Source organism: Oncorhynchus gorbuscha, linkage group LG09 (genome assembly GCF_021184085.1).
Source record: "Oncorhynchus gorbuscha isolate QuinsamMale2020 ecotype Even-year linkage group LG09, OgorEven_v1.0, whole genome shotgun sequence".
NCBI lineage: Eukaryota > Metazoa > Chordata > Actinopteri > Salmoniformes > Salmonidae > Oncorhynchus > Oncorhynchus gorbuscha.
The window spans coordinates 13249101-13275348 of record NC_060181.1 but is presented as its reverse complement, the minus strand read 5'-3'; the positions used below and the strand labels follow the sequence as shown (position 1 = coordinate 13275348).

General features: G+C 41.8%; 2 protein-coding genes across 3 annotated transcripts in view; both read right to left on the bottom strand.

Moving 5' to 3' along the window:
* Positions 1–26248, bottom strand: part of LOC124043181 (phosphoprotein associated with glycosphingolipid-enriched microdomains 1-like) — a 127937-nt gene that overhangs the window by 81148 nt on the left and 20541 nt on the right. The gene's annotated exons all lie outside the window — the stretch shown is intronic.
* The window catches only part of LOC124043086 (extensin-like), an 809-nt gene continuing 717 nt past the window's right edge, over positions 26157–26248 (bottom strand). The window contains exon 2 of the mRNA XM_046361257.1: positions 26157–26248. This exon is cut by the window's right edge and continues 400 nt beyond it. Within this exon, the coding sequence (XP_046217213.1) occupies positions 26157–26248 (92 nt within the window).

Here is a 26248-nt window from a genome sequence, read left to right as displayed (position 1 = left end):
CTATCTCTCCCTCATCTATCTCTCCCTCATCTCCCCTTCTCCCTCATCTATCTCTCCCTCATCTCCCCTTCTCCCTCATCTATCTCTCCCTCATCTCCCCTTCTCCTCATCTATCTCCTCATCTATCTCTCCTCATCTATCTCTCCTCATCTCCCTTCTCCCTCATCTATCTCTCCCTCATCTATCTCCCTCTCATCTATCTCTCCCTCATCTCCCCTTCTCCCTCATCTCCCCTTCTCCCTCATCTATCTCTCCCTCATCTCTCCTTCTCACTCATCTATCTCTCCCTCATCTCCCCTTCTCCCTCATCTATCTCTCCCTCATCTATCTCTCCCTCATCTATCTCTCCCTCATCTCCCCTTCTCCCTCATCTATCTCTCCCTCATCTATCTCCCTCTCATCTATCTCTCCCTCATCTCCCCTTCTCCCTCATCTCCCCTTCTCCCTCATCTATCTCTCCCTCATCTCTCCTTCTCCCTCATCTATCTCTCCCTCATCTCCCCTTCTCCCTCATCTATCTCTCCCTCATCTCTCTCTCCCTCATCTCTCTCTCCTTCACCTCTCTCACTTCCTCATCTATCTCTCCCTCATCTATCTCTCCCTCATCTATCTCTCCCACATCTCCCCTTCTCCCTCATCTATCTCTCCCTCATCTATCTCTCCCTCATCTCCCCTTCTCCCTCATCTATCTCTCCCTCATCTATCTCTCCCTCATCTCCCCTTCTCCCTCATCTATCTCTCCCTCATCTATCTCTCCCTCATCTATCTCCCTCATCTATCTCTCCCTCATCTATCTCCCTCATCTCCCCTTCTCCCATCTCCCCTTCTCCTCATCTATCTCTCCCTCATCTATCTCTCCCTCATCTCCCCTTCTCCCTCATCTATCTCTCCCTCATCTATCTCTCCCTCATCTATCTCTCCCTCATCTCCCCTTCTCCCTCATCTATCTCTCCCTCATCTATCTCTCCCTCATCTATCTCTCCCTCATCTATCTCTCCCTCATCTTCCCTTCTCCCTCATCTATCTCTCCCTCATCTATCTCTCCCTCATCTATCTCTCCCTCATCTCCCCTTCTCCCTCATCTATCTCTCCCTCATCTCCCCTTCTCCCTCATCTATCTCTCCCTCATCTCTCCTTCTCCCTCATCTATCTCTCCCTCATCTCCCCTTCTCCCTCATCTATCTCTCCCTCATCTCCCCTTCTCCCTCATCTATCTCTCCCTCATCTCTCTCTCCTTCACCTCTCTCACTCCCTCATCTCTCTCTCCCTCATCTCTCACTCCCTCATCTCTCTCCTTCACCTCTCTCTCCCTCATCTCTCCTTCTCCCTCATCTATCTCTCCCTCATCTCCCCTTCTCCCTCATCTATCTCTCCCTCATCTCCCCTTCTCCCTCATCTATCTCTCCCTCATCTCTCTCTCCTTCACCTCTCTCACTCCCTCATCTCTCTCTCCCTCATCTATCTCTCCCTCATCTCTCACTCCCTCATCTCTCTCCTTCACCTCTCTCTCCCTCATCTATCTCTCCCTCATCTATCTCTCCCTCATCTCCCCTTCTCCCTCATCTATCTCTCCCTCATCTCCCCTTCTCCCTCATCTATCTCTCCCTCATCTCTCCTTCTCCCTCATCTATCTCTCCCTCATCTCCCCTTCTCCCTCATCTCCCCTTCTCCCTCATCTATCTCTCCCTCATCTCCCCTTCTCCCTCATCTCCCCTTCTCCCTCATCTATCTCTCCCTCATCTCCCCTTCTCCCTCATCTATCTCTCCCTCATCTCCCCTTCTCCCTCATCTATCTCTCCCTCATCTCTCCTTCTCCCTCATCTATCTCTCCCTCATCTCCCCTTCTCCCTCATCTCCCCTTCTCCCTCATCTATCTCTCCCTCATCTCTCTCTCCTTCACCTCTCTCACTCCCTCATCTCTCTCTCCCTCATCTCTCACTCCCTCATCTCTCTCCTTCACCTCTCTCTCCCTCATCTTTCTCTCCCTCATCTCTCACTCCCTCACCTCACTCTCCCTCATCTCTCACTCCCTCACCTCACTCTCCCTCATCTCTCTCCTTCACCTCACTCTCCCTCATCTCTCTCTCCTTCACCTCTCTCTCCTTCATCTCTCTCTCCCTCATATCTCTCTCCCCACCATAAAGCTTCATTCTACAGAGAGTGAGATGGTAGGGAGAGTGAAAGAGAGAGAGAACATAACAGAACCGAGAGAGTGATTTGTTGAGCAGCTTGTATAGTAGCGTAGTGGCTTGCTAATGAGAGACCTGGTCTGCTGGAAGTGTGGTTACCGTGGTGGACTGGGTTCCCACAAATATGGTCTCATAAAATAAAATAAAACTTAGAGGGGGGCCGTGTGGCAAAGGGGCCGTGTGGCCGTGGGGAACAGCCGGAGAGGACTGTGGTGGTCTAGGGGGGGGGGGGGGATCAGGATCAACATACACCTCCAAGCGGTGAGACACTCCAGAACACCTAGAACAGAACACCTAGAACAGAACATATAGAACAGGTCTATGGAGCTAACTATTTGAGGTACAGTTTATGTTCGTTTTTTTTACACTTTTGGTTGAAAAAACAAAGAAAATATATTGATGGTTGACAGCTCAAACTGAATCCACCCCTCATGAGCTGCTGTCAGTGTTATAGCAGCAGGAAGCATTATAACTATAGCTGTGTGAAAGAGGGGACATCAACTGAAGTTCCTGGAATCACAGCGTCCCTGATGAGTGTGAAAGTGTCCCTACTACACCCAGAGTCACAAGACACCACACACACACACACACACACACACACACACACACACACACACACACACACACACACACACACACACACACACACACACACACACACACACACACACACACACACACACACACACACACACACACACACACACACACACACACACACACACACACACACACACACAGTGACCAAATAATTACTGGATAATGTTGTTTCACATTCCCAAGCACGTGTTGCAGAAACAGCAGTGGGATCCAAGGTCACTTGTTGTCCTTATCCAATCATCATGCAGCATGTTTGATTACAACTGGGATTTCCTCTACTCACTTCCTGTCCAAGTAGTTCCCATTGGATCCTTTCCCGCCATCCTCATCATAACCTTTCTTCCTGAATGATCCTGCATTCCCAAACTAGAACAGTCCCATTCCCTAACATTCCCAAACTAGAACAGTCCCATTCCCTAACATTCCCAAACTAGAACAGTCCCATTCCCTAACATTCCCAAACTAGAACAGTCCCATTTCTTAACATTCCCAAACTAGAACAGTCCCATTCCCTAACATTCCCAAACTAGAACAGTCCCATTCCTTAACATTCCCAAACTAGAACAGTCCTATTCCCTAACATTCCCAAACTAGAACAGTCCCCCCTAACATTCCCAAACTAGAACAGTCCCATTCCCTAACATTCCCAAACTAGAACAGTCCCATTCCCTAACATTCCCAAACTAGAACAGTCCCATTCCCTAACATTCCCAAACTAGAACAGTTCCATTCCCTAACATTCCCAAACTAGAACAGTCCCATTCCCTAACATTCCCAAACTAGAATAGTCCCATTCCCTAACATTCCCAAACTAGAACAGTCCCATTCCTTAACATTCCCAAACTAGAACAGTCCCATTCCTTAACATTCCCAGACTAGAACAGTCCTATTCCCTAACATTCCCAAACTAGAACAGTCCCATTCCCTATTCCCCTTGTCCCAAACCAATGGTTTCTGTCTGATACTTAAACATGAACCTCAACTCTCATACCTCACAAGAAAGTATATACTCTCCCGAAAGAAAGTACAGAACATCTTTCCCTATTCCCAGTGTTTTAAAATTATTTATTTAACTAGGCAAGTCAGTTAAGAAGAAATTCTTATTTACAATAACAGCCAAGGAACAGTGGGTTAACTGCCTTGTTCAGGGGCAGAACAACACATTTTTACATTGTCAGCTCTGGGAATCGATCTAACAACCTCTCGGGTACTGGTCCAACGTTCTGACCACTAGGCTACCTGCCTCCATGTAAAGTCATTCATTCATTATAGATTATTAAAATACCAACATTCTACTCTCTTCCAAAGGCCAGTGAACTAAAGAATGTTCTACAGTGCTCTAGAAAGCACTAGAATGTTCTACAATGCTCTAGAAAACACTAGAATGCTCTACAACCCACTAGAATGCTCTACAATGCACTAGAATGCTCTACAATGCACTAGAATGCTATAAAACGTACTAGAATGCTCTACAACGCACTAGAATGCTCTACAATGTACTAGAATGCTCTAGAAAGCACTAGAATGCTCTATAACGGACTAGAATGCTCCACAACGCACTAGAATGCTCTACAACGCACTATAATGCTCTAGAAAGCACTATAATGCTCTACAACGTACTAGAATGCTCTACACTGCACTAGAATGCTCTACAACGCACTATAATGCTCTACAACGCACTAGAATTCTCTACAATGTACTAGAATGCTCTAGAAAGGACTAGAATGCTCTATAACGGACTAGTATGCTCTACAACGCACTAGAATGCTCTACAACGCACTAGAATGCTCTACAACGCACTAGAATGCTCTATAATGGACTCAAATGCTCTACAATGCACTAGAATGTTCTACAACGCACTAGAATGTTCTACAATGTACTAGAATGCTCTACAACCTACTAGAATGCTCTAGAATGCACTAGAATGCTCTATAATGGACTAGAATGCTCTACAACGCACTAGAATGCTCTATAACGGACTAGAATGCTCTACAATGCACTAGAATGCTCTACAACGCACTAGAATGCTCTTTAATGTACTAGAATTCTCTGGAAAGGACTAGAATGCTCTATAACTGTTATGCAGGTGAATGAGGACCCAAAAGCGACTTGGCTAAAACAGAGTCTTTAATCCAGTAAAGTAAATCTACAATCATAAAGCATAATTCCACTCGTAATGACGAGAACAGACTGGAGACTCGATCATGAACTGCAGGTTGCCTCGGGAAGGCACTTGAACGTAGCAGACTCAGACACCTGCTCACCACGCAGCATCTGAGGGAAACACGACACGACAGGGCGATACACAGACACAGCACGGTGAACAATAGACAAGGATCCGACAGGGCAGAAACGGAAAACAAGGGGAGAAATAGGGACTCTAATCAGGGAAAAAGATAGGGAACAGGTGTGGGAAGACTAAATGATTGATTAGGGGAATAGGAACAGCTGGGAGCAGGAACGGAACGATAGAGAGAAGAGAGAGAGGAAGGGAGAGAGAAAAAGGGGAACGAACCTAAAAAGACCAGCAGGGGGAAAACGAACAGAGGGAAAAGCAAAATGACAAGACAATATAAGACAAAACATGACAATAACGGACTAGAATGCTCTACAACGCACTAGAATGCTTTACAACGCACTAAAATGTTCTACAATGCACTAGAATGCTTTTACAACGCACTAAAATGCTCTACAATGCACTAGAATGCTCTACAACGCACTAGAATGCTCTATAATGGACTTGAATGCTCTACAACGCACTAGAATGTTCTACAACGCACTAGAATGTTCTACAATGTACTAGAATGCTCTACAACCTACTAGAATGCTCTAGAATGCACTAGAATGCTCTATAACGGACTAGAATGCTCTACAACGCACTAGACTGCTCTATAACGGACTAGAATGCTCTACAACGCACTAGAATGCTCTACAATGCACTAGAATGCTCTTTCATGTACTAGAATTCTCTGGAAAGGACTAGAAAGCTCTATAACGGACTAGAATGCTCTACAACGCACTAGAATGCTCTACAACGTACTAGAATGCTCTAGAAAGCACTAGAATGCTCTATAATGTACTAGAATGCTTTACAACGCACTAAAATGTTCTACGACGCACTAGAATGCTTTACAACGCACTAGAATGCTCTAGAAAGCACTAGAATGCTCTACAACGTACTAGAATGCTCTAGAAAGCACTAGAATGCTCTATAATGGACTAGAATGCTCTACAATGCACTAGAATGTTCTACAACGCACTAGAATGCTCTACAATGTACTAGAATGTTCTAGAAAGCACAAGAATGCTCTATAACAGACTAGCATGCTCTACAATGCACTAGAATACTCTACAACGCACTAGAATGCTCTACAACCTACTAGAATGCTCTGGAAAGCACTAGAATGCTCTATAACGGACTAGAATGCTCTCCAACGCACTAGAATGCTCTACAACGCACTAGAATGCTCTACAATGCATTATTATTATTTTTCACTTTTATTTAACCAGGTAGGCCAGTTGAGAACAAGTTCTCATTTACAATTGTGACCTGGCCAAGATAAAGCAAAGCAGTGCGACAAAAACAACAACACAGAGTTACACATAAACAAACGTACAGTCAATAATACAATAGAACAATCTATGTACAGTGTGTGTAAATGTAGTAAGATTAAGGAGGTAAGGCAATAAATAGGCCATAGAGGTGAAATAATTACAATTTAGCATTAAAACTGGAGTGATAGATGTGCAGATGATGATGTGCAATTTGAGATACTGGGGTGCAAAATAGCAAAAATAAATAAATAAATAAGAATATGGGGATGAGGTAGTTGGGTGCGCTATTCACAGATGGGCTGTGTACAGGTACAGTGATCTGTAAGCTGCTCTGACAGCTGATGCTTGAAGTTAGAGAGGGAGATATGTCTCCAGCTTCAGTGATTTTTGCAATTCGTTCCAGTCATTGGCAGCAGAGAACTGGAAGGAAAGGTGGCCAATGTAGGTGTTGGCTTTGGGGATGACCAGTGAAATATACCTGCTGGAGCGCGTGCTATGTGTGGGTGTTGCTATGGTGACCAGTGAGCTGGGATACGGTGGGGCTTTACCTAGCAAAGACTTGATGACCTGGAGCCAGTTGGTTTGGCGAAGAATATGAAACGAGGGCCAGCGAACGAGAGCATACAGGTCTCAGTGGTGGGTAGTACATGGGGCTTTGGTGACAAAATGGATGGCACTGTGATAGACTACATCCAATTTTTTGAGTAGACTGTTTGAGGCTATTTTGTAAATGACATCGCCGAATTCAAGGATCGGTAGGATAGTCAGTTTTACGAGGGTATGTTTGGCAGCATGAGGGAAGGAGGCTATGTTGCAAAATAGGAAGCCGATTCTAGATTTAATTTTGGATTGGAGATGCTTAATGTGAGTCTGGAAGGAGAGTTAATGGTCTAACCAAACACCTAAGTATTTGTAGTTGTCCACATATTCTAAGTCAGAACAGTCCAGAGTAGTGATGCTGGACGGGCGGGCAGGTGCAGGCAGCGATTGGTTGAAGAGCATGCATTTAGTTTTACTAGCATTTAAAAGCAGTCGGAGGCCACAGATGGAGTGTTGTATGGCACAGTCCCCTCCCTGCTGCAGTCTCCTCCTTGTAGCACAGTCTCCTCCCTGCAGCACAGCCTCCTCCCTGCAGCACAGTCTCCTCCCTGCAGCACAGTCTCCTCCCTGCAGCACAGTCTCCTCCCTGCAGCACAGTCTCCTCCTTGTAGCACAGTCTCCTCCCTGCAGCACAGTCTCCTCCCTGCAGCACAGTCTCCTCCCTACAGCACAGTCTCCTCCCTACAGCACAGTCTCCTCCCTGCAACACAGTCTCCTCCCTGCAGCTCAGTCTCCTCCCTGCTGCATGCTGCTTCTTTTTAAATCTCTCCGTCCTCTTTCTCAATCTCTCTCTCTCCTTCCAGCACAACCTCCAGTCCTAAGAGATCGCCCACATTATCAGCACACACACACACCCACACCCACACCCACACCCACACACACACACCCACACCCACACCCACACCCACACCCACACCACACACACACACACACACACACACACACACACACACACACACAGACCCAAACACACACAGACCCAAACACACACACACACCCACACACACACACACACACCCACACATACCCACACACACACTGACCCAAACACACACACACACACACACACACACACACACACACCCACACACACACCCACACACACACAGACCCAAACACACACTACATATTTGATTTCATTCCTCTACATTTTCTTTCCTTTCCTTTATGCTCCAAACTCCTCTCCTCTCCTCACTGGGACTACCCTGTGGTGGTAGAGGTTGCAGTTTAATACATTCCTCAGTTCTTACATAGTTGGTTAAGCGTTAAGGGACTACTCTGTGGTGGTAGAGGTTGCAGTTTAATACATTCCTCAGTTCTTACATAGTTGGTTAAGCGTTAAGGGACTACTCTGTGGTGGTAGAGGTTGCAGTTTAATACATTCCTCAGTTCTTACATAGTTGGTTAAGCGTTAAGGGACTACTCTGTGGTGGTAGAGGTTGCAGTTTAATACATTCCTCAGTTCTTACGTAGTTGGTTAAGCGTTAAGGGACTACTCTGTGATGGTAGAGGTTGCAGTTTAATACATTCCTCAGTTCTTACATAGTTGGTTAAGCGTTAAGGGACTACTCTGTGGTGGTAGAGGTTGCAGTTTAATACATTCCTCAGTTCTTACATAGTTGGTTAAGTGTTAAGGGACTACTCTGTGGTGGTAGAGGTTGCAGTTTAATACATTCCTCAGTTCTTACATAGTTGGTTAAGCGTTAAGGGACTACTCTGTGGTGGTAGAGGTTGCAGTTTAATACATTCCTCAGTTCTTACGTAGTTGGTTAAGCGTTAAGGGACTACTCTGTGGTGGTAGAGGTTGCAGTTTAATACATTCCTCAGTTCTTACATAGTTGGTTAAGCGTTAAGGGACTACTCTGTGGTGGTAGAGGTTGCAGTTTAATACATTCCTCAGTTCTTACATAGTTGGTTAAGCGTTAAAGGCACTTTTGTGACCAAGGACAATTCGATTTTTGTAGGTATTTTTCTAATGTTCTGTAGTGATTCTACAAGAGGGTTATACCAGTCAACAACTAACTGGAGTTTCCAAGGAAACTGAAGTTGCTAAGGTAACTTTGCTGGATATGACAACAGGTATTAAACTGTAGAGGGATATGATGTAGAAGGATATGGTAACAGATATTAAACTGTAGAAGGATATGGTGTAGAAGGATATGACAACCGATATTAAACTGTAGAAGGATATGGTGTAGAAGGATATGGTAACAGATATTCAACTATAGAAGGATATGATAACAGATATTAAACTGTAGAAGGATATGGTGTAGAAGGATATGATGTAGAAGGATATGGTGTAGAAGGATATGGTGTAGAAGGATATGGTAACAGATATTCAACTATAGAAGGATATGATAACAGATATTAAACTGTAGAAGGATATGGTGTAGAAGGATATGATGTAGAAGGATATGGTGTAGAAGGACATGATGTAGAAGGATATGGTGTAGAAGCATATGATGTAGAAGGATATGGTGTAGAAGGACATGATGTAGAAGGATATGATAACAGATATTAAACTGTAGAAGGATGTGGTGTAGAAGGATATGACAACAGATATTAAACTGTAGAAGGATATGGTGTAGAAGGATATGACAACAGATATTAAACTGTAGAAGGATATGGTGTAGAAGGATATGACAACAGATATTAAACTGTAGAAGGATATGGTGTAGAAGGATATGACAACAGATATTACACTGTAGAAGGATATGACAACAGATATTAAACTGTAGAAGGATATGGTAACAGATATTAAACTGTAGACGGATATGGTGTAGAAGGATATGGTGTAGAAGGATATGGTGTAGAAGGATATGGTGTAGAAGGATATGGTAACAGATATTAAACTGTAGACGGATATGGTGTAGAAGGATATGGTGTAGAAGGATATGACAACAGGTATTAAACTGTAGAAGGATATGGTGTAGAAGAATATGACAACAGGTATTAAACTGTAGAAGGATATGGTGTAGAAGGATATGACAACAGGTATTAAACTGTAGAGGGATATGGTGTAGAAGGATATGACAACAGATATTAAACTGTAGAAGGATATGATAACAGATATTAAACTGTAGAAGGATATGGTGTAGAAGGATATGGTAACAGATATTAAACTGTAGAAGGATATGGTGTAGAAGGATATGGTAACAGATATTAAACTGTAGAAGGATATGGTGTAGAAGGATATGATGTAGAAGGATATGGTAACAGATATTAAACTGTAGAAGGATATGGTGTATAAGGATATGATGTAGAATGATATGGTAACAGATATTAAACTGTAGAAGGATATGGTGTAGAAGGATATGATGTAGAAGGATATGGTAACAGATATTAAACTGTAGAAGGATATGGTAACAGATATTCAACTGTAGAAGGATATGGTGTAGAAGGATATGATGTAGAAGGATATGGTGTAGAAGGATATGATGTAGAAGGATATGATAACAGATATTAAACTGTAGAAGGATATGGTGTAGAAGGATATGGTGTAGAAGGATATGGTAACAGATATTAAACTGTAGAAGGATATGGTAATAGATATTAAACTGTAGAAGGATATGGTGTAGAAGGATATGATAACATATATTAAACTGTAGAAGGATATGGTGTAGAAGGATATGATAACATATATTAAACTGTAGAAGGATATGGTGTAGAAGGATATGATGTAGAAGGATATGGTGTAGAAGGATATGATGTAGAAGGATATGATAACATATATTAAACTGTAGAAGGATATGGTGTAGAAGGATATGGTGTAGAAGGATATGATAACATATATTAAACTGTAGAAGGATATGGTGTAGAAGGATATGATGTAGAAGGATATGGTGTAGAAGGATATGATGTAGAAGGATATGATAACAGATATTAAACTGTAGAAGGATATGGTGTAGAAGGATATGGTGTAGAAGGATATGATAACATATATTAAACTGTAGAAGGATATGGTGTAGAAGGATATGGTGTAGAAGGATATGATAACATATATTAAACTGTAGAAGGATATGGTGTAGAAGGATATGATGTAGAAGGATATGGTGTAGAAGGATATGATGTAGAAGGATATGATAACAGATATTAAACTGTAGAAGGATATGGTGTAGAAGGATATGGTGTAGAAGGATATGGTAACAGATATTAAACTGTAGAAGGATATGGTAATAGATATTAAACTGTAGAAGGATATGATGTAGAAGGATATGGTGTAGAAGGATATGATAACATATATTAAACTGTAGAAGGATATGGTGTAGAAAGATATGATAACATATATTAAACTGTAGAAGGATATGGTGTAGAAGGATATGGTAACAGGTATTAAACTGTAGAAGGATATGGTGTAGAAAGATATGACAACAGATATTAAACTGTAGAAGGATATGACAACAGGTATTAAACTGTAGAAGGATATGATGTAGAAGGATATGATAACAGATATTAAACTGTAGAAGGATATGACAACAGGTATTAAACTGTAGAAGGATATGATGTAGAAGGATATGATAACAGATATTAAACTGTAGAAGGATATGGTGTAGAAGGATATGGTGTAGAAGGATATGGTAACAGATATTAAACTGTAGAAGGATATGACAACAGATATTAAACTGTAGAAGGATATGACAACAGGTATTAAACTGTAGAAGGATATGATGTAGAAGGATATGATAACAGATATTAAACTGTAGAAGGATATGGTGTAGAAGGATATGGTAACAGATATTAAACTGTAGAAGGATATGGTGTAGAACGATATGGTGTAGAAGGATATGGTAACAGATATTAAACTGTAGAAGGATATGGTAATAGATATTAAACTGTAGAAGGATATGGTGTAGAAGGATATGATGTAGAAGGATATGATGTAGAAGGATATGATAACAGATATTAAACTGTAGAAGGATATGGTGTAGAAGGATATGGTGTAGAAGGATATGGTGTAGAAGGATATGGTAACAGATATTAAACTGTAGAAGGATATGGTAACAGATATTCAACTGTATAAGGATATGGTGTAGAAGGATATGGTGTAGAAGGATATGATGTAGAAGGATATGATGTAGAAGGATATGATAACAGATATTAAACTGTAGAAAGATATGGTGTAGAAGGATATGGTGTAGAAGGATATGATGTAGAAGGATATGATGTAGAAGGATATGATAACAGATATTAAACTGTAGAAGGATATGGTGTAGAAGGATATGGTAACAGATATTAAACTGTAGAAGGATATGACAACAGGTATTAAACTGTAGAAGGATATGATGTAGAAGGATATGGTAACAGATATTAAACTGTAGAAGGATATGGTGTAGAAGGATATGGTGTAGAAGGATATGGTAACAGATATTAAACTGTAGAAGGATATGGTAATAGATATTAAACTGTAGAAGGATATGGTGTAGAAGGATATGGTGTAGAAGGATATGATGTAGAAGGATATGATGTAGAAGGATATGATAACAGATATTAAACTGTAGAAGGATATGGTGTAGAAGGATATGGTGTAGAAGGATATGGTGTAGAAGGATATGGTAACAGATATTAAACTGTAGAAGGATATGGTAACAGATATTCAACTGTAGAAGGATATGGTGTAGAAGGATATGGTGTAGAAGGATATGATGTAGAAGGATATGATGTAGAAGGATATGATAACAGATATTAAACTGTAGAAGGATATGGTGTAGAAGGATATGTTGTAGAAGGATATGATGTAGAAGGATATGATGTAGAAGGATATGATAACAGATATTAAACTGTCGAAGGATATGGTGTAGAAGGATATGGTAACAGATATTAAACTGTAGAAGGATATGGTGTAGAAGGATATGACAACAGGTATTAAACTGTAGAAGGATATGGTGTAGAAGGATATGGTAACAGATATTCAACTGTAGAAGGATATGGTGTAGAAGGATATGTTGTAGAAGGATATGATGTAGAAGGATATGATGTAGAAGGATATGATAACAGATATTAAACTGTAGAAGGATATGGTGTAGAAGGATATGGTAACAGATATTAAACTGTAGAAGGATATGACAACAGGTATTAAACTGTAGAAGGATATGGTAACATATATTAAACTGTAGAAGGATATGGTGTAGAAGGATATGATAACATATATTAAACTGTAGAAGGACATGGTGTAGAAAGATATGACAACAGATATTAAACTGTAGAAGGATATGGTGTAGAAGGATATGGTAACAGATATTAAACTGTAGAAGGATATGGTGTAGAAGGATATGGTGTAGAAGGATATGATGTAGAAGGATATGATAACAGATATTAAACTGTAGAAGGATATGGTGTAGAAGGATATGGTAACAGATATTCAACTGTAGAAGGATATGGTGTAGAAGGATATGACAACAGGTATTAAACTGTAGAAGGATATGGTGTAGAAGAATATGACAACAGGTATTAAACTGTAGAAGGATATGGTGTAGAAGGATATGACAACAGGTATTAAACTGTAGAAGGATATGATAACAGATATTAAACTGTAGAAGGATATGGTGTAGAAGGATATGGTAACAGATATTCAACTGTAGAAGGATATGGTGTAGAAGGATATGACAACAGGTATTAAACTGTAGAAGGATATGGTGTAGAAGGATATGACAACAGATATTATACTGTAGAAGGATATGGTAACAGATATTAAACTGTAGAAGGATATGACAACAGGTATTAAACTGTAGAAGGATATGACAACAGGTATTAAACTGTAGAAGGATATGGTGTAGAAGGATATGATGTAGAAGGATATGATAACAGATATTAAACTGTAGAAGGATATGATAACAGATATTAAACTGTAGAAGGATATGGTGTAGAAGGATATGATGTAGAAGGATATGGTGTAGAAGGATATGATGTAGAAGGATATGATAACAGATATTAAACTGTAGAAGGATATGGTAACAGATATTAAACTGTAGAAGGATATGGTGTAGAAGGATATGATGTAGAAGGATATGATGTAGAAGGATATGATAACAGATATTAAACTGTAGAAGGATATGGTGTAGAAGGATATGGTGTAGAAGGATATGACAACAGGTATTAAACTGTAGAAGGATATGGTGTAGAAGGATATGACAACAGATATTATACTGTAGAAGGATATGGTAACAGATATTAAACTGTAGAAGGATATGACAACAGGTATTAAACTGTAGAAGGATATGACAACAGGTATTAAACTGTAGAAGGATATGGTGTAGAAGGATATGATGTAGAAGGATATGATAACAGATATTAAACTGTAGAAGGATATGATAACAGATATTAAACTGTAGAAGGATATGGTGTAGAAGGATATGATGTAGAAGGATATGGTGTAGAAGGATATGATGTAGAAGGATATGATAACAGATATTAAACTGTAGAAGGATATGGTAACAGATATTAAACTGTAGAAGGATATGGTGTAGAAGGATATGATGTAGAAGGATATGATGTAGAAGGATATGATAACAGATATTAAACTGTAGAAGGATATGGTGTAGAAGGATATGGTGTAGAAGGATATGATGTAGAAGGATATGATGTAGAAGGATATGATAACAGATATTAAACTGTAGAAGGATATGGTAACAGATATTAAACTGTAGAAGGATATGGTGTAGAAGGATATGACAACAGGTATTAAACTGTAGAAGGATATGGTGTAGAAGGATATGGTAACAGATATTCAACTGTAGAAGGATATGGTGTAGAAGGATATGGTGTAGAAGGATATGATGTAGAAGGATATGATGTAGAAGGATATGATAACAGATATTAAACTGTAGAAGGATATGGTGTAGAAGGATATGGTGTAGAAGGATATGGTGTAGAAGGATATGGTAACAGATATTAAACTGTAGAAGGATATGGTAACAGATATTCAACTGTAGAAGGATATGGTGTAGAAGGATATGGTGTAGAAGGATATGATGTAGAAGGATATGATGTAGAAGGATATGATAACAGATATTAAACTGTAGAAGGATATGGTGTAGAAGGATATGGTAACAGATATTAAACTGTAGAAGGATATGGTGTAGAAGGATATGACAACAGGTATTAAACTGTAGAAGGATATGGTGTAGAAGGATATGGTAACAGATATTCAACTGTAGAAGGATATGGTGTAGAAGGATATGTTGTAGAAGGATATGATGTAGAAGGATATGATGTAGAAGGATATGATAACAGATATTAAACTGTAGAAGGATATGGTGTAGAAGGATATGGTAACAGATATTAAACTGTAGAAGGATATGACAACAGGTATTAAACTGTAGAAGGATATGGTGTAGAAGGATATGATAACATATATTAAACTGTAGAAGGACATGGTGTAGAAAGATATGACAACAGATATTAAACTGTAGAAGGATATGGTGTAGAAGGATATGGTAACAGATATTAAACTGTAGAAGGATATGGTGTAGAAGGATATGGTGTAGAAGGATATGATGTAGAAGGATATGATAACAGATATTAAACTGTAGAAGGATATGGTGTAGAAGGATATGGTAACAGATATTCAACTGTAGAAGGATATGGTGTAGAAGGATATGACAACAGGTATTAAACTGTAGAAGGATATGGTGTAGAAGAATATGACAACAGGTATTAAACTGTAGAAGGATATGGTGTAGAAGGATATGACAACAGGTATTAAACTGTAGAAGGATATGATAACAGATATTAAACTGTAGAAGGATATGGTGTAGAAGGATATGACAACAGGTATTAAACGGTAGAAGGATATGGTGTAGAAGGATATGACAACAGATATTATACTGTAGAAGGATATGGTAACAGATATTAAACTGTAGAAGGATATGACAACAGGTATTAAACTGTAGAAGGATATGACAACAGGTATTAAACTGTAGAAGGATATGGTGTAGAAGGATATGATGTAGAAGGATATGATAACAGATATTAAACTGTAGAAGGATATGATAACAGATATTAAACTGTAGAAGGATATGGTGTAGAAGGATATGATGTAGAAGGATATGGTGTAGAAGGATATGATGTAGAAGGATATGATAACAGATATTAAACTGTAGAAGGATATGGTAACAGATATTAAACTGTAGAAGGATATGGTGTAGAAGGATATGATGTAGAAGGATATGATGTAGAAGGATATGATAACAGATATTAAACTGTAGAAGGATATGGTGTAGAAGGATATGGTGTAGAAGGATATGATGTAGAAGGATATGATGTAGAAGGATATGATAACAGATATTAAACTGTAGAAGGATATGGTGTAGAAGGATATGACAACAGGTATTAAACTGTAGAAGGATATGGTGTAGAAGGATATGGTAACAGATATTCAACTGTAGAAGGATATGGTGTAGAAGGATATGGTGTAGAAGGATATGATGTAGAAGGATATGATGTAGAAGGATATGATAACAGATATTAAACTGTAGAAGGATATGGTGTAGAAGGATATGGTGTAGAAGGATATGGTGTAGAAGGATATGGTAACAGATATTAAACTGTAGAAGGATATGACAACAGATATTAAACTGTAGAAGGATATGGTGTAGAAAGATATGACAACAGATATTAAACTGTAGAAGGATATGGTGTAGAAAGATATGACAACAGATATTAAACTGTAGAAGGATATGGTGTAGAAGGATATGGTAACAGATATTAAACTGTAGAAGGATATGGTGTAGAAGGATATGGTAACAGGTATTAAACTGTAGAAGGATATGACAACATATATTAAACTGTAGAAGGATATGACAACAGATATTAAACTGTAGAAGGATATGATAACAGATATTAAACTGTAGAAGGATATGGTGTAGAAGGATATGGTAACAGGTATTAAACTGTAGAAGGATATGGTGTAGAAGGATATGGTAACAGGTATTAAACTGTAGAAGGATATGACAACAGGTATTAAACTGTAGAAGGATATGATGTAGAAGGATATGATAACAGATATTAAACTGTAGAAGGATATGGTGTAGAAGGATATGGTAACAGATATTAAACTGTAGAAGGATATGGTGTAGAAGGATATGGTAACAGATATTAAACTGTAGAAGGATATGGTGTAGAAGGATAGAACAGATATTCAACTGTAGAAGGATATGGTGTAGAAGGATATGACAACAGGTATTAAACTGTAGAAGGATATGGTGTAGAAGGATATGGTAACAGATATTCAACTGTAGAAGGATATGGTGTAGAAGGATATGACAACAGGTATTAAACTGTAGAAGGATATGGTGTAGAAGAATATGACAACAGGTATTAAACTGTAGAAGGATATGGTGTAGAAGGATATGACAACAGGTATTAAACTGTTGAAGGATATGATAACAGATATTAAACTGTAGAAGGATATGGTGTAGAAGGATATGGTAACAGATATTCAACTGTAGAAGGATATGGTGTAGAAGGATATGACAACAGGTATTAAACTGTAGAAGGATATGGTGTAGAAGGATATGACAACAGATATTATACTGTAGAAGGATATGGTAACAGATATTAAACTGTAGAAGGATATGACAACAGGTATTAAACTGTAGAAGGATATGACAACAGGTATTAAACTGTAGAAGGATATGGTGTAGAAGGATATGATGTAGAAGGATATGATAACAGATATTAAACTGTAGAAGGATATGATAACAGATATTAAACTGTAGAAGGATATGGTGTAGAAGGATATGATGTAGAAGGATATGGTGTAGAAGGATATGATGTAGAAGGATATGATAACAGATATTAAACTGTAGAAGGATATGGTAACAGATATTAAACTGTAGAAGGATATGGTGTAGAAGGATATGATGTAGAAGGATATGATGTAGAAGGATATGATAACAGATATTAAACTGTAGAAGGATATGGTGTAGAAGGATATGATGTAGAAGGATATGATAACAGATATTAAACTGTAGAAGGATATGGTAACAGATATTAAACTGTAGAAGGATATGGTGTAGAAGGATATGACAACAGGTATTAAACTGTAGAAGGATATGGTGTAGAAGGATATGGTAACAGATATTCAACTGTAGAAGGATATGGTGTAGAAGGATATGGTGTAGAAGGATATGATGTAGAAGGATATGATGTAGAAGGATATGATAACAGATATTAAACTGTAGAAGGATATGGTGTAGAAGGATATGGTGTAGAAGGATATGGTGTAGAAGGATATGGTAACAGATATTAAACTGTAGAAGGATATGACAACAGATATTAAACTGTAGAATGATATGGTGTAGAAAGATATGACAACAGATATTAAACTGTAGAAGGATATGGTGTAGAAAGATATGACAACAGATATTAAACTGTAGAAGGATATGGTGTAGAAGGATATGGTAACAGATATTAAACTGTAGAAGGATATGGTGTAGAAGGATATGGTAACAGGTATTAAACTGTAGAAGGATATGACAACAGATATTAAACTGTAGAAGGATATGACAACAGATATTAAACTGTAGAAGGATATGATAACAGATATTAAACTGTAGAAGGATATGGTGTAGAAGGATATGGTAACAGGTATTAAACTGTAGAAGGATATGGTGTAGAAGGATATGGTGTAGAAGGATATGGTAACAGATATTAAACTGTAGAAGGATATGGTAACAGATATTAAACTGTAGAAGGATATGGTGTAGAAGGATATGGTAACAGGTATTAAACTGTAGAAGGATATGGTGTAGAAGGATATGGTAACAGGTATTAAACTGTAGAAGGATATGACAACAGGTATAAAACTGTAGAAGGATATGATGTAGAAGGATATGATAACAGATATTAAACTGTAGAAGGATATGGTGTAGAAGGATATGGTAACAGATATTAAACTGTAGAAGGATATGGTGTAGAAGGATATGGTGTAGAAGGATATGGTAACAGATATTAAACTGTAGAAGGATATGGTGTAGAAGGATATGACAACAGATATTCAACTGTAGAAGGATATGGTGTAGAAGGATATGACAACAGGTATTAAACTGTAGAAGGATATGGTGTAGAAGGATATGACAACAGATATTCAACTGTAGAAGGATATGATGTAGAAGGATATGATGTAGAAGGATATGGTGTAGAAGGATATGGTGTAGAAGGATATGGTGTAGAAGGATATGGTAACAGATATTAAACTGTAGAAGGATATGGTGTAGAAGGATATGACAACAGATATTAAACTGTAGAAGGATATGGTGTAGAAGGATATGACAACAGATATTCAACTGTAGAAGGATATGATGTAGAAGGATATGATGTAGAAGGATATGGTGTAGAAGGATATGGTGTAGAAGGATATGGTGTAGAAGGATATGGTAACAGATATTCAACTGTAGAAGGATATAGTGTAGAAGGATATGGTAACAGATATTCAACTGTAGAAGGATATGGTGTAGAAGGATATGACAACAGATATTCAACTGTAGAAGGATATGGTGTAGAAGGATATGGTAACAGATATTAAACTGTAGAAGGATATGATAACAGATATTCAACTGTAGAAGGATATGACAACAGATATTCAACTGTAGAAGGATATGGTGTAGAAGGATATGGTAACAGATATTAAACTGTAGAAGGATATGATAACAGATATTCAACTGTAGAAGGATATGACAACAGATATTCAACTGTAGAAGGATATGGTAACAGATATTCAACTGTAGAAGGATATGGTAACAGATATTCAACTGTAGAAGGATATGGTAACAGATATTCAACTGTAGAAGGATATGGTAACAGATATTCAACTGTAGAAGGATATGGTAACAGATATTCAACTGTAGAAGGATATGGTAACAGATATTCAACTGTAGAAGGATATGGTAACAGATATTCAACTGTAGAAGGATATGGTAACAGATATAAATAGAAGGGATAACAGATATTCAACTGTAGAAGGATATGGTAACAGATATTAAACTGTAGAAGGATATGGTGTAGAAGGATATGACAACAGGTATTAAACTGTAGAAGGATATGGTGTAGAAGGATATGGTAACAGATATTCAACTGTAGAAGGATATGGTAACAGATATTCAACTGTAGAAGGATATGGTAACAGATATTCAACTGTAGAAGGATATGATAACAGATATTAAACTGTAGAAGGATATGGTGTAGAAGGATATGGTAACAGATATTAAACTGTAGAAGGATATGGTGTAGAAGGATATGACAACAGGTATTAAACTGTAGAAGGATATGGTGTAGAAGGATATGGTAACAGATATTCAACTGTAGAAGGATATGGTAACAGATATTCAGCTGGGCAAAACAGCCAAACACGAAGCAACAAAAAGACATCAGTAATGTGTTTAGTCCTCCCACTCTCACCATGTTTATCTTACATCAACATGAGAACCACACAGTCTCAAGGTTAAAAAGAGAAGCTTTCGAGGAAAGACCCACAAATATGCATTTCTTCTCTTAACGTGGCCAGAATGTTTTTTTATCCTAATGTAGCCTACTATTGACTCACTCAGGGGTCCTCCCACTTACTCTGACTCTCAGCCCCCACTGTCAATACCCATGGTCAAGTTGTCTATGAGTGTCATTGTCCAGCTCTGGATAGGGCAGCATATTTACCGATTGTTCGCTTTGGCAAACGACCAGACACAGATTTACTCAATGAGCCCTATGTGTTTTGGAGAGGGAGGGAAGGAGGGAGGGAGAGGGAGGGAAGGAGGGAGATAAGGAGGGAGAGAGAGTGAGGGAAGGAGGGAGAGAGAGGAGGGAGGGAGGGAGATAAGGAGGGAGGGAGGGAGGGAGGGAGGGAGGGAGGGAGGGAGGGAGGGAGGGAGGGAGGGAGGGAGGGAGGGAGGGAAGAAGGGAGAGAGGGGGAGGGAAGGAGAGAGAGAGAGAGAGAGTGAGGGAGGGAGGAGTGAGTGAGGGAGGGAGGGAGGGAGGGAGGGAAGGAGGGAGGGAGGGAGGGAGGGAGGAAGGAGGGAGGGAGGGAGGGAGGGAGGGAGGGAGGGAGGGAGGGAGGGAGGGAGGGGAGGGAGGAGGGAGGGAGGGAGGGAGGGAGGGAGGGAGGGAGAGAGAGAGAGAGAGAGAGAGGGAGGGAGGGAGGGAGGGAAGGAGGGGAGAGAGAGGGAGGGAAGGAGGGAGAGAGAGGGAGGGAAGGAGGGAGAGAGAGTGAGGGAAGGAGGGAGAGAGAGTGAGGGAAGGTAGGAGAGAGAGTGAGGGAAGGAGGGAGAGAGAGTGAGGGAAGGAGGGAGAGAGAGGGAGTGAAGGAGGGAGAGAGGGGGAGGGAGGGAAGGAAGGAGGGAGAGAGAGAGAGAGAGGGAGGGAAGGAGGGAGAGAGAGAGAGGGAGGAAGGGAAGGAGGGAGAGAGAGGGAGGGAAGGAGGGAGAGAGAGGGAGGGAAGGAGGGAGAGAGAGTGAGGGAAAGAGGGAGAGAGAAGGAGGGAAGGAGAGAGAGAGTGAGGGAAGGAGGGAGAGAGAGTGAGGGAAGGAGGGAGAGAGAGAGAGTGAGGGAAGGTGGGAGAGAGAGTGAGGGAAGGAGGGAGAGAGAGTGAGGGAAGGAGGGAGAGAGAGGGAGTGAAGGAGGGAGAGAGCGGGAGGGAGGGAAGGAGGGAGAGAGAGAGGGAGGGAAGGAAGGAGGGAGAGAGAGGGAGGGAGGGAGGGGGAGGGAGGGAGGGAGGGAGGGAGGGAGGGAGGGAGGGAGGGAGGGAGGGGGAGGGAGGGAGGGAGGGAGGGAGGGAGGGAGGGAAGGAGGGAGAGAGGGGGAGGGAAGGAGGGAGGGAGAGAGAGGGAGGGAGAGAGAGGAGAGAGGGAGGGAAGGAGGGAGAGGGAGGGAAGGAGGGAGAGAGAGAGAGGGGGAAGGAGGGAGAGAGAGTGAGGGAAGGAGGGAGAGAGAGAGTGAGGAAAGGAGGGAGAGGGAGGGAATGAGGGAGAGAGGGGGTGGGAGGGAAGGAGGGAGAGAGAGAGAGGGAGGGAAGGAGGGAGAGAGAGGGTGGGAGAGAAGGAGGGAGAGAGAGGGAGGGAAGGAGGTAGAGAGAGGGTGGGAGAGAAGGAGGGAGAGAGAGGGAGGGAAGGAGGGAGAGAGAGGGTGGGAGAGACGGAGGGAGAGAGAGGGAGGGAAGGAGGGAGAGAGAGGGTGGGAGAGAAGGAGGGAGAGAGAGGGAGGGAAGGAGGGAGAGAGAGGGTGGGAGAGACGGAGGGAGAGAGAGGGAGGGAAGGAAGAGAGGGTGGGAGAGAAGGAGGGAGGGAGAGGGAGGGAAGGGAGGGAGAGAGAGGGGGAGAGGGAAGGAGGGAGGAGAGAGAGGGTGGGGAGAGAAGGAGGGAGAGAGAGGGAGGAAGGGGAGAGAGAGGGTGGGAAGGAGGGAGAGGAGGGAGGAGGGAGAGAGAGGGTGGGAGAGAAGGAGGAGAGGGAGGGAGGAGGGGGAGGGAAGGGAGGGAGGGTGGGAGAGAAGGAGGAGGGAGGGAGGGAAGGAGGGGAGAGAGGGTGGGGGAGGGAGAGTGGGGGAGGAGGGAGAGAGAGGGTGGGGAGAGAGAGAGGGAGGGAAGGAGAGAGAGAGGAGGGAGGGAAGGAGGGAGAGAGAGGGTGGGAGAGAAGGAGGGAGAGAGAGGGAGGGAAGGAGGGAGAGAGAGGGTGGGAGAGAAGGAGGGAGAGAGGGGGAGGGAAGGAGGGAGAGTGGGGGGGGGTAATATAAAAGAAAACCCCAACATAATAAACTAACAGTGGCTAATTAGCATAATTGCATCATCTCTATCCCCCTGCTGTTGTTCTCATGTTACTGCTGCACTTTGAGGAGACAGAGATAAAAGCTCTCTCCGGTGACATGGGCTCCATCCTATTACCAGGCCCATTATCAATATGAAGGCCTGTTAGAATACAGTTCCAGTAACTCTTTATCAACATGACTGATACAGTCGCAATGGAGAGACACGAAGCAGGAACAGTCGGCATTATCAATCAAATCAAATCAAATTGTATTTGTCACATACACATGGTTAGCAGATGTTAGTACGAGTGTAGCCGAAATGCTTGTGCTTCTAGTTCCGACAATGCAGTAACAACCAACAAGTAATCTAGCTAACAATTCCAAAACTACTACCTTAGTGTAAGGGGATAAAGAATATGTACAGAAAGATATATGAATGAGTGATGGTACAGAGCGGCATAGGCAAGATACAGTAGATGGTATTGAGTGCAGTATATACATATGAGATGAGTATGTAAACAAAGTGGCATAGTTAAAGTGGCTAGTGATACATGTATTACATAAGGATGCAGTAGATGATATAGAGTACAGTATATACGTATACATATGAGATGAATAATGTAGGGTATGTAAACATTATATTAGGTAGCATTGTTTAAAGTGGCTAGTGATATATTTTACATCATTTCCCATCAATTCCCATTATTAAAGTGGCTGGAGTTGAGTCAGTGTGTTGGCAGCAGCCACTCAATGTTAGTGGTGACTGTTTAACAGTCTGATGGCCTTGAGATAGAAGCTGTTTTTCAGTCTCTCGGTCCCAGCTTTGATGCACCTGTACTGACCTCGCCTTCTGGATGATAGCGGGGTGAACAGGCAGTGGCTCGGGTGGTTGTTGTCCTTGATGATCTTTATGGCCTTCCTGTGACATCGGGTGGTGTAGGTGTCCTGGAGGGCAGGTAGTTTGCCCCCGGTGATGCGTTGTTCAGACCTTAGTTTCCTTAGTTTTGTTGACGTTGAGTGTGAGGTTATTTTCCTGACACCACACTCTGAGGGCCCTCACCTCTTCCCTGTAGGCCGTCTCGTCGTTGTTGGTAATCAAGCCTACCACTGTTGTGTCGTCCGCAAACTTGATGATTGAGTTGGAAGCGTGCGTGGCCACGCAGTCGTGGGTGAACAGGGAGTACAGGAGAGGGCTCAGAACGTACCCTTGTGGGGCCCCAGTATTGAGGATCAGCGGGGTGGAGATGTTGTTGCCTACCCTCACCACCTGGGGGCGGCCCGTCAGGAAGTCCAGTACCCAGTTGCACAGGCGGGGTTGAGACCCAGGGTCTCGAGCTTGATGACGAGCTTGGAGGGCACTATGGTGTTAAATACCGAGCTGTAGTCGATGAACAGCATTCTCACATAGGTATTCCTCTTGTCCAGATGGGTTAGGGCAGTGTGCAGTGTGGTTGAGATTGCATCGTCTGTGGACCTATTTGGACGGTAAGCAAATTGGAGTGGGTCTAGGGTGTCAGGTAGGGTGGAGGTGATATGGTCCTTGACTAGTCTCTCAAAGCACTTCATGATGAGGGAAATGAGTGCTACGGGGCGGTAGTCGTTTAGCTCAGTTACCTTAGCTTTCTTGGGAACAGGAACAATGGTGGCCCTCTTGAAGCATGTGGGAACAACAGACTGAGATAGGGATTGATTGAATATGTCCGTAAACACACCAGCCAGCTGGTCTGCGCATGCTCTGAGGGCGCGGCTGGGTATGCCGTTTGGGCCTGCAGCCTTGCGAGGGTTGACACGTTTAAATATTTTCCTCACGTCGGCTGCAGTGAAGGAGAGTCCGCATGTTTTAGTTGCGGGCAGTGTCAGTGGCACTGTATTGTCCTCAAAGCAGGCAAAAAGTTATTTAGTCTGCCTGGGAACAAGACATCCTGGTCCGTGACGGTGCTGGTTTTCTTTTTGTAATCCGTGATTGACTGTAGACCCTGCCACATACCTTGTGTCTGAGCCGTTGAATTGAGATTCTACTTTGTCTCTGTACTGACGCTTAGCTTGTTTAATAGCCTTGTGGAGGGAATAGCTGCATTGTTTATATTTTGTCATGTTTCCGGTCACCTTGCCCTGATTAAAAGCAGTGGTTCGCGGTTTCAGTTTCACGCGAATGCTGCCATCAATCCACGGTTTCTGGTTTGGGAATGTTTTAATCGTTGCTATGGGAACGACATCTTCAACGCACGTTCTAATGAACTCGCACACCGAATCAGTGTATTCGTCAATGTTGTCGTCTGACGCAATACGGAACATATCCCAGTCCACGTGATGGAAGCAGTCTTGGAGTGTGGAATCAGATTGGTCGGACCAGCGTTGAACAGACCTCAGCGCGGGAGCTTCTTGTTTTAGTTTCTGTCTGTAGGCAGGGATCAGCATAATGGAGTCGTGGTCAGCTTTTCCGAAAGGAGGGCGGGGCAGGGCCTTATATGCGTCGCGGAAGTTGGAATAGCAATGATCCAAGGTTTTTCCAGCCCTGGTTGCACAATCGATATGCTGATAAAATTTAGGGAGTCTTGTTTTCAGATTAGCCTTGTTAAAATCCCCAGCTACAATGAATGCAGCCTCCGGATATATGGATTCCAGTTTGCAAAGAGTCAAATAAAGTTTGTTCAGAGCCATCGAGGTGTCTGCTTGGGGTGGAATATATATGGCTGTGATTATAATCGAAGAGGATTCCCTTGGTAGATAATGCGGTCTACATTTGATTGTGAGGAATTCTAAATTAGGTGAACAGAAGGACTTGAGTTCATGTATGTTGTTGTGGCCACACCACGTCATGTTAACCATAAAGCATACACCCCCTCCCCTCTTCTTACCAGAAAGATGTTTGTTTCTGTCGGCGCGATGCGTGGAGAAACCAGCTGGCTGCACTGTCTCCGATAGCGTCTCTCCAGTGAGCCATGTTTCCGTGAAGCAAAGAACGTTACAGTCTCTGACGTCCCTCTGGAATGCTACCCTTGCTCGGATTTCATCAACCTTGTTGCCAAGAGACTGGACATTGGCGAGGAGAATGCTAGGGAGTGGTGCACGATGTGCCCGTCTCCGGAGTCTGACCAGAAGACCGCTTCGTTTTCCCCTTTTTCGAAGTTGTTTTTTGGGGTCTCCGGCTGGGATCCATTCCGTTGTCCTGGGTGAAAGGCAGAACACAGGATCCGCTTCGCGAAAGTCATATTCTTGGTCGTACTGATGGTGAGTTGACACTGCTCTTATGTTCAGTAGTTCGTCTTGACTGTATGTAATGAAACCTAAGATGACCTGGGGTACCAATGTAAGAAATAACACATAAAAAAAACAAAAAACTGCATAGTTTCCTAGGAAAGCAAAGCGAGGCGGCCATCTCTGTCGGCAGGTGGAAACTCTTAGCAGGTTGCTGATGAGCCTGCCTGTCTCTTAATTTCTAATCAAAATGGACTGGCCTCAGCCTCTATGGAAGGACTGTAGTATCAGGAATGGAAAGCAAAAGATAATGGAGTCTGAACTCCGGAGAAGTAGGGTTGGAGTCTGGCCTCTGGAGTAGGAGGGTTGGAGTCTGGCC